This window comes from Cyprinodon tularosa, unplaced genomic scaffold (assembly GCF_016077235.1).
Source record: "Cyprinodon tularosa strain WSP-4 unplaced genomic scaffold, ASM1607723v1 ctg313, whole genome shotgun sequence".
Taxonomy (NCBI): Eukaryota; Metazoa; Chordata; class Actinopteri; order Cyprinodontiformes; family Cyprinodontidae; genus Cyprinodon; species Cyprinodon tularosa.
This window is the reverse complement of record NW_024039023.1, coordinates 147,940-160,503: the sequence shown is the minus strand read 5'-3', so window position 1 is coordinate 160,503 and position 12,564 is coordinate 147,940. Positions and strand designations below refer to the sequence as shown.

The 12,564-nt window shown below is 38.6% G+C and overlaps 1 protein-coding gene across 2 annotated transcripts in view; it reads left to right on the top strand.

Annotated features, from left to right (window-relative positions):
• The window catches only part of LOC119788291 (ceramide transfer protein-like), a 30,844-nt gene extending 18,312 nt beyond the window's left edge, over positions 1 to 12,532 (top strand). For both annotated transcript variants that reach the window (XM_038292539.1, XM_038292538.1), the window contains 14 exons: positions 2,702 to 2,809; positions 3,317 to 3,452; positions 5,207 to 5,290; positions 6,653 to 6,810; positions 6,898 to 6,990; positions 7,059 to 7,145; positions 7,240 to 7,332; positions 8,401 to 8,496; positions 8,608 to 8,740; positions 8,820 to 8,890; positions 8,967 to 9,095; positions 9,178 to 9,307; positions 10,730 to 10,866; positions 10,956 to 12,532. In XM_038292539.1, coding sequence (XP_038148467.1) covers positions 2,702 to 2,809; positions 3,317 to 3,452; positions 5,207 to 5,290; positions 6,653 to 6,810; positions 6,898 to 6,990; positions 7,059 to 7,145; positions 7,240 to 7,332; positions 8,401 to 8,496; positions 8,608 to 8,740; positions 8,820 to 8,890; positions 8,967 to 9,095; positions 9,178 to 9,307; positions 10,730 to 10,857 — 1,446 coding nt within the window. In that variant the 3' untranslated portion in view covers positions 10,858 to 10,866; positions 10,956 to 12,532. The remainder of the gene's footprint in view (positions 1 to 2,701; positions 2,810 to 3,316; positions 3,453 to 5,206; positions 5,291 to 6,652; positions 6,811 to 6,897; positions 6,991 to 7,058; positions 7,146 to 7,239; positions 7,333 to 8,400; positions 8,497 to 8,607; positions 8,741 to 8,819; positions 8,891 to 8,966; positions 9,096 to 9,177; positions 9,308 to 10,729; positions 10,867 to 10,955) is intronic.
• The last annotated feature ends 32 nt before the right edge of the window (positions 12,533 to 12,564 follow it).

The window sequence follows — 12,564 nt, the reverse complement described above, 5'->3', positions numbered from 1 at the left end:
AATTCCCTGTTTTTAGCTCCATCTATCGTCCCATTAACACCAGCCAGCTTAGTTGATGAGCAGCGTTTAGTTTAATCTGACCTACATGTGTTTCCTAACACGTTTATTTTAACTTGGATGGTATCAGATTGAAGATGGGAGCTTTCTTGACTCTCTTTCAACAGTATTCTTATTTTCTCTCCTTTTCTAAGAGCTAAATTAGTGTCCTGAACTGACAGCTGTTCTCTTAAAATCTTTAATTGTCAAATCATTGTGGTTTAAACATGTATATAAATGTAATATTTATCAGATGATATTGTCCCAAAATTTAGAACATTTCTATTTAAAAAAAGAAATCCTATCTTAAAATCTTTGTTGTTTTTTTAATCTTATGCAGGCCAGTTAGTTATACATCAGCCTGACCACCTAAATTCGGCCAATCATATATCATCATATATCATCATATATCTTTCAATCAAATTTTTTCGGTCATATCATCGTGATTCATACGTTGCAGCTAATATACGCAACGATTGAAATAAGAATCATTTATTCTTTATTACTTTCCCATTGAGTTCCGTCCCAGTGTTCACGGGGATGGACGTCTGTGTCTTCAGCAGGCGTAGAGCTAACAGAACTGGCAGCGTTGCGAGGCAAGGGCTCAAACATGTACGGCTGGAAGCCTTCTACACCAAACCAAGCTTCTGCCGCCCTGGCGTCCTCTTCCACAACATCTTCATCCCCGTTTTCCTCCACTAAATAAAACGGAGGAGACTCATCCAGAACCTCCGACACAGAACTCTCCTCCTCTTGCATGTTTCCTCTGTCTGTAGCGTTCCTTGACAGTGTCGTTTCTAAGTCACCAATTTCCCTACTACTTTGACAAATTCTCCCAGCTGATTCTTAGATCTCTGCCGCTCTCTCTCAGACCTGCCATTGGCCTTTTGCTGTTAGTTTCCCTAACGACTTTTTTGTTCAGGCTTTGGGGATCGTGTGATCAGTGTGACGTGAAGTTTTAGTTACTAAAACTTCTCAACAGAGCACATTTTCCCCCATTTATTTTGTCCCCTGCTCTTCCAGGATTCGTTTTCTTTTCACTAACTCTTCCATAAAGGTGACATGTTTCTAAAGCATCAGTGGTTGTGTTGGCATCTTCTTCCACCTGAGCTCTGGAACCCTGCAGCTGCTCCTCCGTTATAAAGACCTCTAGGCTGTTTATCTTGGCATGTATTCACACTGCTGTTCCTGGAACAGTTAGGTCTTCCATCCTATTAATGCTCTCCTTGCTTGGTTTGTCGTTCGACATGGATGGATGGGTATTTAGTCCATTTTCTTTCCCCATTTGGATGAGAGATTCATAAACAGCGTGATTTGTAGATCTTTATTTGTTGAAAATCAATTATTATAACACAATTAAACTGCTCGAAAGGAATGTCTTTCAGGCACTGCTCATTATTTCGTACCAACAATCCAAACATTAGTGGAAATCATGCAGCTCAGATACGGTCCTTGGTTTGGGGAAATCCCTTTCTAGCAGCAGTGACTCATCAGTGGCAGAGAATCCTCTGCACATTCATTTCAGCCATCATGAGTCACCACTGAAAACTCTTCTCTCCAGCGAGACCCTTTTCACTTTTCAGCCACCATTACTCACAGGAGCCAGGGTCGCCAGGGAGACACAAAACACTTGATCTGTCACAACAAAACATCAGAAAGACCTGCTACATCTAAACAGGAAATAATACTTGTTCCCTAGAGACAAGAATAATCAGATCAGCATTTAATTATAGATCTGTTATGAAATACCTGAAAATTATATTTTGCAGAAAATTCATTCCTTTATATTTCCTTTTTTATGATAATCATGTTTTTGATTAGTTATAAAGAGCATATTTCTATATTCCTTATATAGGCCTGATTTAAAAAAAATATATCATTATCTTATCTTTTAAAGGTTATCATTATCTAAAATGTGATTGTTCTTTTAAAACGTTCATAATTTGTGTTAAAAATGCGTCTAATGCATGTTTGCATGTGTTACTGCAGTTTGATGCGCATGTGATGAATGTTATTTTTAGTCATGCATTGTTTATTTTCTATTTTTCATGTTAAATAGTTGAGGGATTCTCCATGCATGCAGTTAATCAGCTTCTGGGTAGTGGCAGATTAGGCCGAGCGGCTCTGACTGACATCCATGTGAGCACAGGCAGTGTTACGTTTGGTCATTGACCGATAGTTACCTCTGTCTGCTTTCAATCCCAGTCTGGCGTGTTTTCATATTATGCCCCCTGGTGGCAGAAGTTGTAAAGGTCTCTCTAAGAGGCTGTGTGTAGCTGAGCCTTTCCTCTCTGTCAGAGGGCTGCTGATGTGAAAGCCTGGCTCTTATATAACAGGGAGGCTAATTGCAGGGCTTTACAGGGAAGCTGGAGCAGTTGTTCACCTGTGATCAGGGATTATTTTATGCGATATCTTTGATTAGCCTTGTCTCTTTTTTTGGTAACAATTTAATAGTTAATTCTATATTTTTGTTTTCTAAAAGGAAATTAATTTAGAAATGTGGTTTAAATCTGTTACCTGAACAATGGTCTCTTAAAATACTGGAGACGTAAACGTCTTTACTTAAATTTGAGCTATAAAAATGTGAATTTAAATGATATAATCTGAATTTCTTTGTTTCCATGTTCATCATTTCCATGTTTGACGCCCGTCTGCCTTTCCTCAGGCTGATTCCGGATACGGCTCAGAGTCCAGTTTGCCGAGACATGGCTCCATGCTTTCTCTCACTTCAGCTGCTAGTGGCTACTCTGCCACCTCCACGTCTTCCTTCAAGGTGAGTAACTCTGTTCTGAGGCCAGTAACAGGCCTCCAGCTTGTTACATGCTCTACCAGAGCTTATTTCCTTTCTATCACAGCTGAGGTCATTTTCTTCTAGCAGCCCTGTCTTGGGGCTTCTTGCTGCTTGTTCTATAGCTGCTTTGTGATTGGTCAGGATTTGGAATGGATGTTGTTGGAGAGAAAGAGCTGAGATGACCCCCCTTCCATTTCAGTTGCAGAGCTCTTTACAGTGAATTAATCTGTGCCCAACTAATGAAAAACTCAAAATCAAACGTCTTCCCAGTAATTGCATGAATCATTGTGACCCTAACTAGTTTACTATCAGAATAGATGACACAGCGTGAAGTTTGGAAAGGGGTCATTCTGTGTGCATCCCCACTATTTGCAGACTCTTTAGAAAAACTGAGCTAGTTTATTCCTCCACTCAAACTGAAAAGCCTGTATAGAGCTACAAAAAGAATGAACAAATAACCTCTGGCTTTTCTCCCTTTTAACCTTTCAGAAGGGTCACAGTCTACGGGAGAAGCTGGCGGAGATGGAGACGTTCCGAGACATCTTGTGCAGACAGGTGGACACGCTTCAGAAGTACTTTGATAGCTGTGCTGATGTTTCCAAGGATGAGCTGCAGAGAGACAAAAGTAAGTAGAAAGAGTATTCTTCTCCTAGCATTTAAATGTTCATAGCAGAATTCAGTGGCGCTCAGTCAGTAAGGTAGACTCCTGCACTAAACCTACACTTTTACACTTTTTTTTTTTTATAAAAGGTTGGAAAGTATTAGTCTACATTTCTTTTGTAATTTTTTTTTCCTAAACCTTTACTCTTTTATTTTCAAAAATATCTATGTTCAAATGCTATTATGTTTTTTTTTCTTCAGTTAAATCAAGTTTAACTTGAGATTCCAAATTATTTTAAATCTGCTAAAAAAAATGTTTGATTTTAAAACAACAATGATAAAGATAAACCGATGCATTGGTTTATGTTCTTAAAAAAAACCTTTTCAAATTGTTTTCAACGTTTTTTTGCAGATTTTTTTTTTTTTTTTTCCTTTTACAGATTGAGTTTTATGAATTACATTCTTTTCAAATTGTGTTCTTTATGAATTCACTTCTGGAGGCGGGCCTGAAGATGAATCTCTATTGGCCTGCTGGATGTTAGCAACATTTTTATTGGTCAACAGCGAGCGTTCGTATCGGGCTTGAAGTGAAGAGAATATAATCTGTGAAAACTCCATCTGAAAAACAGACATTTGAAGGAACAAAAATGTAAATATAAAATCATTAAAAAATGGAAAACTACAGAATAAATGTGAAATATAAAATCTCTAAGGATATGTTTTAAAAAAATGAAATAAAAAAAATAAATATGAAAAATATATTGGAAACAGACAATTATTCCAAATAAGAAAATCTCAAAAAACAAAGTTAAATTAAGATGTTTTTTTAGAATTTCTAGATTGCTTTTTCTTTTTATTATCAAATTTCAATTAAAAAAAAAAAAAAAAAATGTTTCATTTTTGTTTATAAAATAGGTTCATTGCTTGCATCAATAATCCATTGTTAATGTTTTAATTGACTTGTAATTAAATGTTCCTTTTTATATGAATATAGGCTTCTGTTTAGATATTTGTTATTAAAATTGTGATGGTTTTATTTTTATTATGTAAATGGAGGAAAAGTAAGCAACATAAACCTATAGAATACGCTCTTAAAAATATTGGCAGCACATATCGGGAATCGGTTAGACCGATGTCCAAACATTCGTTATCAGTGTCAGCTTTCAAACATCTGCATCGGACTATCTAATAATAATAGAAGTATTGATAACAGCAAATATTTTAACAGAATCTTTCTCCATTATCTATTAACTGTTTGTTGACTGTTAGATGAAAACTAGACGATAATCTAAGAGTTTGTTGGCTAAACTTTTAATTGAACATGTTTTCTCAAGTTTCTTCTAATAAAGTCCAGAAGTCAAGGTGAAGAGTTGTTGTTCCTTAGCTTTAGAACCTGTGAAGGTTCATTATTTACAGGAAGCAAACATGCGATAAATCTTGTAAAGACTGTTGTGTGACTCAGACAGCAGTGATACCAGAAACCTCCTTTCTGCATCTTGGCTGGCTTTGCACTTGGAGCAACACAATGAATGAAACCCTGCTTTTGTTCTGCTGACCTCCCTCCCTGTCTTCCTTCTCCAACTCGCTGCACTCTGAGGATGAAACCAGACCATTGTCATGTTGGGATCTGTTGATCTTCTGTGCTCCTCAGTCTCTAGGCGGGACCCTGTCTAGAGACGCTGACCTTAAGGAAGCTTTTAAAAGAAAGACTTCAATGTAGTAATTACACCTTTTGGTGGTTTTTACCTCCACGCTGAACCCTTCGTTCTTTTTTTTCAGTTGTAGAAGACGATGAAGACGACTTTCCCAACACCCGCACAGACGGAGAGTTTCTACACAACAACAACGGAAGCAAAGAGAAATGTGAGTAAATCCTCTGCATCACTGTTTTATTCAGTTGTTCTGTTTTAATGACAGATTAAACATAAAAGCACAGTTAGAAGGCTGTTATTTTACTGTTTTAGTTTGACCAAAGGTGGACGTGTGGAGCTACCTATAGCTTAGCCTCTTCAGAGTCTTGGAGTTGAGTTAAACCGCTCAGTGTGGGTGAAATAAATCCAGTTTTCATGGAGTAAATTGATCCAAGCCTCAGATTTAAGCAGATTCTGTCTGAATTAATGTTTTTACTCTGTTTCAAACAGCTGTTTACTTTGCCTCTAACTTCTGTGGTTGCTGGTCAGTATGCTCCTGTGAGTCTGCAGGTTTATTCCCAAACAATTGAATCATCAGGACAGCTGCTTTTTACAGGACTAACTTGGCAGCTAGCCAAACAGTCAAAGAGAGACTTTCACTCTGAGTCGACATCTTAAAGGGACAGTGTGTCAGATTTACCTCCATCTAGTGGTCTCTGATATGAATTACAAACAATGGACTGGTGCTTCCCTCTTTAAAAGTGAGAGACAGACTTGGGAGGCCTTGGAGTGACATTTGACATTTCTTCCAAATCACTCAAGATTAAGGGTAAAAATGAAACATTTCTATGAAAACAGGACTGAAGGAATCCAAGGCTCCTTATATGACGTGTGAAAATAACAGCAGCAGATGACCGCTGCATTAGAGCTCATCCAGCGTAGGCTAACAAACGAACTTGCTGTCTGTGCCGGGCCTGCTGGGTTTCACTGCCCTGCTTCTAACATAACACCAACATAAATTAATGTACCCTACCCTTCAGCAGAAAGACTGAACTCTGTGCCTGGTAAAAGCCACGCCCATTTAGACTCGTTTTCTCTTGGTTATTACTTCTAGATGTTTTGGTTTCTTTCTTATGCCTCAGAGTGTACAGATGGTTCCCTGTTGCAACAGAGAGTAGAAGAAAGAATAGTCCGTGCTTGTTTTTCTTGTTTTAAACTCCTTTGCCAACAACAACCGATTTAAAATACAAGTTTGTTCCATTCAAGTGATGTGATGGAAGTGGAGATGCAACATGGCGTCTGCCACTGGCTGCACCGCCCCCTATGTATGTTTTTATAAACTGAGTCTAATTTTTGGGTGGGAGGTTTCCGAAAAAAGTCATGTGATCTTTAGTTGTCATTTAGTATAGTAGCAGTTCATTTGGCTATGATTTCTTAACCTTTAATCATCATTATGTCCAATATGGCAGCTATTTACACTGAACTTTTTGGTTTCTCTTTAGCTTTGGATGCTTGATTATAATTATTCTGACCACAAATCTGGTCTTTGTTATCCATAGCATTTATTGTCTTCTTTTCTATTCTTTTTCTTCAGTATTCCAGTCCTTGAATACAAAGGGAATCAATGGAATAGACTTTAAGGGAGAGGCCATCACATTCAAGGCCACCACAGCTGGGATCTTAGCCACCCTGTCCCACTGCATCGATCTGATGGTGAAGAGAGAGGACAGCTGGCAGAAGAGACTGGACAAGGTCTGGGAGATCTGGACTGCTGTTTAGCTCTAAATTAACCATCTTTCCAAGCTTGTTTACTGAAACTGTGGTTTCATTTCCATGTAGGAAATGGAAAAGAGACGAAGGATAGAGGAAAGCTATAAATCAGCCCTCAATGACTTGAAGAAGAAGTCTCACTTTGGGGGTCCCGATTATGAGGTAAATTCCTCCGTTATGCATAGAAACCATCATGATGATGAACGAGTTAATGCTTGTCTCTTTTATAGGAAGGTCCAAACAGTCTGATCAACGAGGACGAGTTCTTCGATGCGGTGGAAGCTGCTCTGGACAGACAGGATAAAATTGAAGAGCAGGTGATGCTGACGCTTTTCCTATCAGCTCAGGCTGCACTTCCTGTTCCCGCAATGATTCCAACTCCACGTCCCAATGCTGTTTTTTTTTATTTAGTCTCAGGCTGAGAAGACGAGGATAGAGCGATCCAGCCCTCCTCCCCCCGGAGACGTCTACTCCACCTCCGGTTCCCACAGATTCTCCGATAAGGTTGGAGTTCCGCCATCTTTCTGTCTCCCATTTCTCTCCTTGTTGATCTTTCCATCATAGTCGATAGATTCCAATTGTTGCATCATCTGCCGTTTGTCGAAACCTGTCCTGTTTTGAAACACAGAATCACTTTCTGAATCTCAGTCCAACTAAATGCAATGTTTTTATTGTGCATGTAATACTTATATGGTAATTACGGAAGAGGATTAGGGCCAGTGGGAAAAAAAAAAGAGTCCCTGATTTTTACATTTTATTTCAGTTTAACATGGGAAAAAGTCAGAATTCTGACTTTTTTCTCAGAATTCTGACTTTTTTCTCAGAATTCTGACTTTTTTTATTGTCAGGATTCTGAGAAAAATGTCAGAATTCTGACTTTTTCTCATGTTAAACTGAAATAAAATTTAAAAATCAGTAACAGTGGCCCTAATCCTCTTCCGTAGGTAATTGGAAAGAAAAATGTTACAAAACGTTTCATGACCCCAAAAACGATTCGCTTTTTTGTTCAGTATTTACTATTTTAGTATTCATCTGTCATCTACTTTAGTTTATAAGATACAGCTTTGCAAATCTCTACATATCTTTAGTAATAATTTAGTTAAACAATGTCAAACTGATTTTAACAGAACCAGAAAAGAAATCAAGTAAAAGTTTTGTTTATAGAATGAAAATGGAGAAGTTATGAAACATCAATATCTAACTGCAAAAAAAAAAAAAAAAAAAATGAAAAAGATTTTGCTTTTAAAGGATATGACATTATAAAAAGTACGTTTGTTGATGCAATCAACAAATTTTGTTGAGCAAAATGTTTAATAACATGATCTTTTGATGAGGTTATATTACTTTAGATGTAAAAAAAAATGGATTTATTGTTGTTTGGCTTTTTAGATAAGCCTGTTTTGGTTTCTACTGCACACTTTCACATCGGCTTATTTTCTTACAACGTAATCTTTTGTTTTAATTGTAACTAACAGCTTTAAAGTGTAACAAGTAATTTATTTTGTTACCCATAAATAAAAGCAGTCTGTAACTCCTTTGATCTGAAAAGTAAACACTAGCCTGGTGTTGTAGGTGGAGGAGATGGTGCAGAACCACATGACGTACTCGCTGCAGGATGTCGGTGGAGATGCTAATTGGCAGCTGGTGGTAGAAGAGGGAGAAATGAAGGTAAGAGCTGAGATAAAGAAAATATTTGCTTTTTTTATGGATAGCTTCTACATTTCCATGTAGTCAAATCAAAGTTTGGTCGAAGGGTTAAAACGGTTTCCAATTCCACAGGTTTACCGGAGAGAGGTGGAGGAAAACGGGATCGTATTGGATCCATTAAAGGCCACCCACTCAGTGAAGGGGGTCACAGGCCATGAAGTCTGCCACTACTTTTGGGACACAACGTACCGCAACGACTGGGAAAGTAGGTGTTTGAATGAAGCCCATGATCAGGCAGCCGCTTCCTGGATCCCAATAACGATCGTTTTCTTCTTCTTCTGCAGCTACTATTGAAAACTTTAATGTTGTGGAGAGACTTTCAGACAACGCAGCAATCATCTACCAAGCACACAAGGTAAGAGCCGGAGGTGACTCCTGTAGGGACCTGCAGCTGGTAGACAAACGGCATCCTGAATGGATCTGTGTTTCAGCGGGTGTGGCCTGCGTCTCAGAGGGATGTGCTCTACCTTTCTGCCATGAGGAAGATTTTGGCCAACAACGAGAACGATCCCGACACCTGGCTGGTGTGTAACTTCTCTGTGGATCACGATGAAGCGCAGGTGAGAACTCAGATCCTCTGTTTTTAAAAAAAATCTACCTGTTTGTTCTTCCTGTAACCCTATTGTTTGTTTTTTTACTCAGACAAGCAGCAGATGCGTGCGCGCCAAAATCAACATCGCCATGATCTGTCAGACCCTGGTCAGTCCACCAGAGGGAGACAAAGAGATCAGCAGGGACAACATCCTGTGTAAAATCACCTATGTTGCCAACGGTGTGTGCTCATAGTTTGTTTGCTTTCTCTATAAACAGCTATATTTTTAAATGTGCAAAATAGAACAATAAAATAAGGGGGAAAAAACACAATTTATTAAATACATTTTAAGTTAAATATGTAACTAATATTTCTTTAGCTTAAAAAAAGTTATTGATTTATTTAGTGCCTGTACTGGTTGGGAATTAATTTCATTTGTCTCACCCATCAAAGTCATCAAGCTTAATGAATGCTGTTCTAACCGAGATAATTAGTGCAAAGTAGATGTTGGAGCGTTAGTTAGGCCTGCTAACAGCAGAAAGCTGACATAGGAAATAAAAAAATGCCAATTCAATTCCCTTTATTTATCTATCCCCAATGGGCTCTATGCACAGCTCCACTACTTCCTGAATTTAAAGCAGCTCCTTTGTTTCCTGTCTTTCATTACTGGACGAACTGATTAATCCAGGTGTGTCTGGCCAGTTACTTAGGTCATACACACCTGGATTAATCAGTGCATCCAATCATGAAAGACAGGAAACAAAGGGGCTGCTTTAAATTCAGGAAGTAGTGGAGCTGTGCATAGAGCCTATTCACAACACATGTCATCTCACGGCACTTTACAGTTCGCCATATCATACTCAAAGTTTTCTATCTAAGGAAAAGCAGTTGGTGGCATCGACTCATTGACTCGAAGGCAATCCCTCACACTAAGCATGCTTGTAGCGACAGTGGAGAGGAAAAACTCCCTTTTAACTGGTAGAAACCTCCAGCAGAACCAGGCTCAGTGTGAGCGGCCATCTGCTGAGGCCGACTGGGGTTCAAGGAGACAGAAGCAGAGACACAAAAAGCAGCTGTAAAAGGCAGAAACACACAGCCAGGCAGACGAGCTCCGAGCCAACTCCCACATCAGCGGACGAAGAGAGCACCTCCAGTTAATCACAGTCAGAGAAACAGGGCTACACTGGAAAACAGGCCGATCTCCAACATTTATAAACAAATGTGTTGATGGTTGATGAAGAAATCATAAATAAATGCAACATTGAGCCTTTCCTTATTTAATGTCATTCATTTTAATTTCTAAGCTTTAATATGTTTCTTCTGTACCTCATACTTTTCATTCATTATTATATTTAATGCTCAATATAATGAGGTAAACAAATTTAACAGTAATAAATCAGTAGGTGACACCAGAATGTAAACAGACCCTCCATACTGTAAGCTTCTAGGACGTAATCAAATGTTTAGAAAAGATAGTTGTTTAGCTAAGCTAACAAATACATACTTTAAAAATAAAACAAAATGTGTAAACAGCAAACCTATGGAAGATGGATGATAAATCAGCCCGTAATTAGAAAATAGACCGATTTGTTCCTAAATCTGTTTGTTTGGTCTTTGTTTTCAGACATAGTTTAGATGTTAATGTTTGTCGTGTGTTTGCAGTGAATCCAGGGGGCTGGGCTCCTGCCTCCGTGCTCAGGGCCGTAGCTAAGAGGGAGTACCCCAAGTTCCTCAAGCGCTTCACCACCTACGTGCAAGAAAAAACTACTGGCAAGCCCATTTTATTCTGAGACCCACAGGTAGGGAGAGTTTCCCTCTGTCAGAAAATGTTTGGTCAAATACGCACTGAAGAATAAATCAATCAATCAGTGCTCTGTTTGTTTTTAAGGGAAGACTTCTAAGGCCTGATCTGCATCAGAAGGTGGGAAGGACGCTCAATCTGCAAAACAACAATCCCTCTGATTAAAGATTCAAACCCCTGTTTGAGGCTAAAATGTAGTGTGTGTTTGTGTGTGTGTGTGCATGTAAAACCAAATGACAAATGGTTAGACGTTTAAATGAGCAGTAAATCCCCCAGATATGGTCATGTATGTTCCTCCACATCAGGAAGCTAACTGAACCGAAGTGGAGGGGAAATTTGGCCTCAAAAGACGAACGGCACTAATTCCAGGGTGGATGTTCATAAGAATGATTTAAACATAAAATTATAAAAAAGAAAACCAGAGAATTTTAAGAGATTTGAGGATTACATGTTAAAAAAAATGTTTGCAGAGAAGACTCCTCCCCCATCAGGGGGGGAATGGTCTTCCTGCCTTTTTCTTTAGGGCAGATATATTTAAATGTATAGAAAGTCTGTAAGAAGTTTGTAAAAAAAAAAGAAAAATTAAAATCTTAGCTTTTAGATCGAAGTAACTATTTTTGTGCGGATAAATTCATATTTTTAGGTTGCGCGCTCTATATGAAGAAACGAAAGGAGACGGTTTTCATGTGGTCTCCAGAGGGCCGTCCGTTCCACACGCAGCCCTGTGGCAAAAGCTTTAGTTTCTCTGGTGAAACCACCGACACACTGGTGCTTGAAGGAGGAACGACATATTAGCTGGCTGCAGAATTAGCGAGAGCGTCATCCACCATGCTTCTATCTTAAATGTCGCGTTAATTGTAAATAGTTTTTTCCTGAAGATTTGAGCTGACGGTTTGCAAAGCTTTGACCTGAGCCCAGATGCCTTAGCGTTACAGAGAAATGTAGCTTCAGACGGGGGTAAACGTTGCTCTTAGAGAAGTGCCTCTTGGCTGCATTCGACCCACATTTCATCTTTCAGTATTTTGAATAAACGAACCCATTGAGGAGTGTTTTCTTTTTTCAAAGCTCTATAAATGATGCGTCAGAGTCACTTTAGTTGATCCACTGCCTGCTCCTGTTAGTATTCCGGTTTTTTTTCACACAAAGGTCTGCACCGACATCTGCTGGACCAAAAGTATTTGAATAGGTTCTTTCTAGAAGTGTTGAAGGTTGTTCTAGAGTTGGTTTTTCTTCAGTAGCATTTTTTTCTTTGGAAGAATGTAAAGATAACAGATTTCTGTTTACATTACTGATTTTTAACCATCACCTTCATGTATTTTGTAAAGCCTCTCTTCTATCACATCCTCAGCTGTTCCGCTACCTTTTAAATGTTTTTAGGGCTTCGTCGGCCGTTTATTCTTCAGCTTTTGAGTTCAGACGTTCCTGCTGAACGAAGCGATTGAGAAGTTCGGCCTTGCTGCTTTTAGGCTTAAGATCTGTTTTTCTTAAAAGCAAATCTTTTTTGCATAAGCTAAGTTTTTTTTTGTGTTTTGTTCAAACTGAATGTACTTGGACTTTTTGTAAAGTTGTTCATACTAACGCTTTGAGATCTACCTGTAAATGTACTGTGATGTGGCATCTCTTCAGCCCTGTTTTGAAAGTGAAATAAATAAGTTTATCCCCTATTTTCTTTCCAAATTTTGACTCATTTATTTAC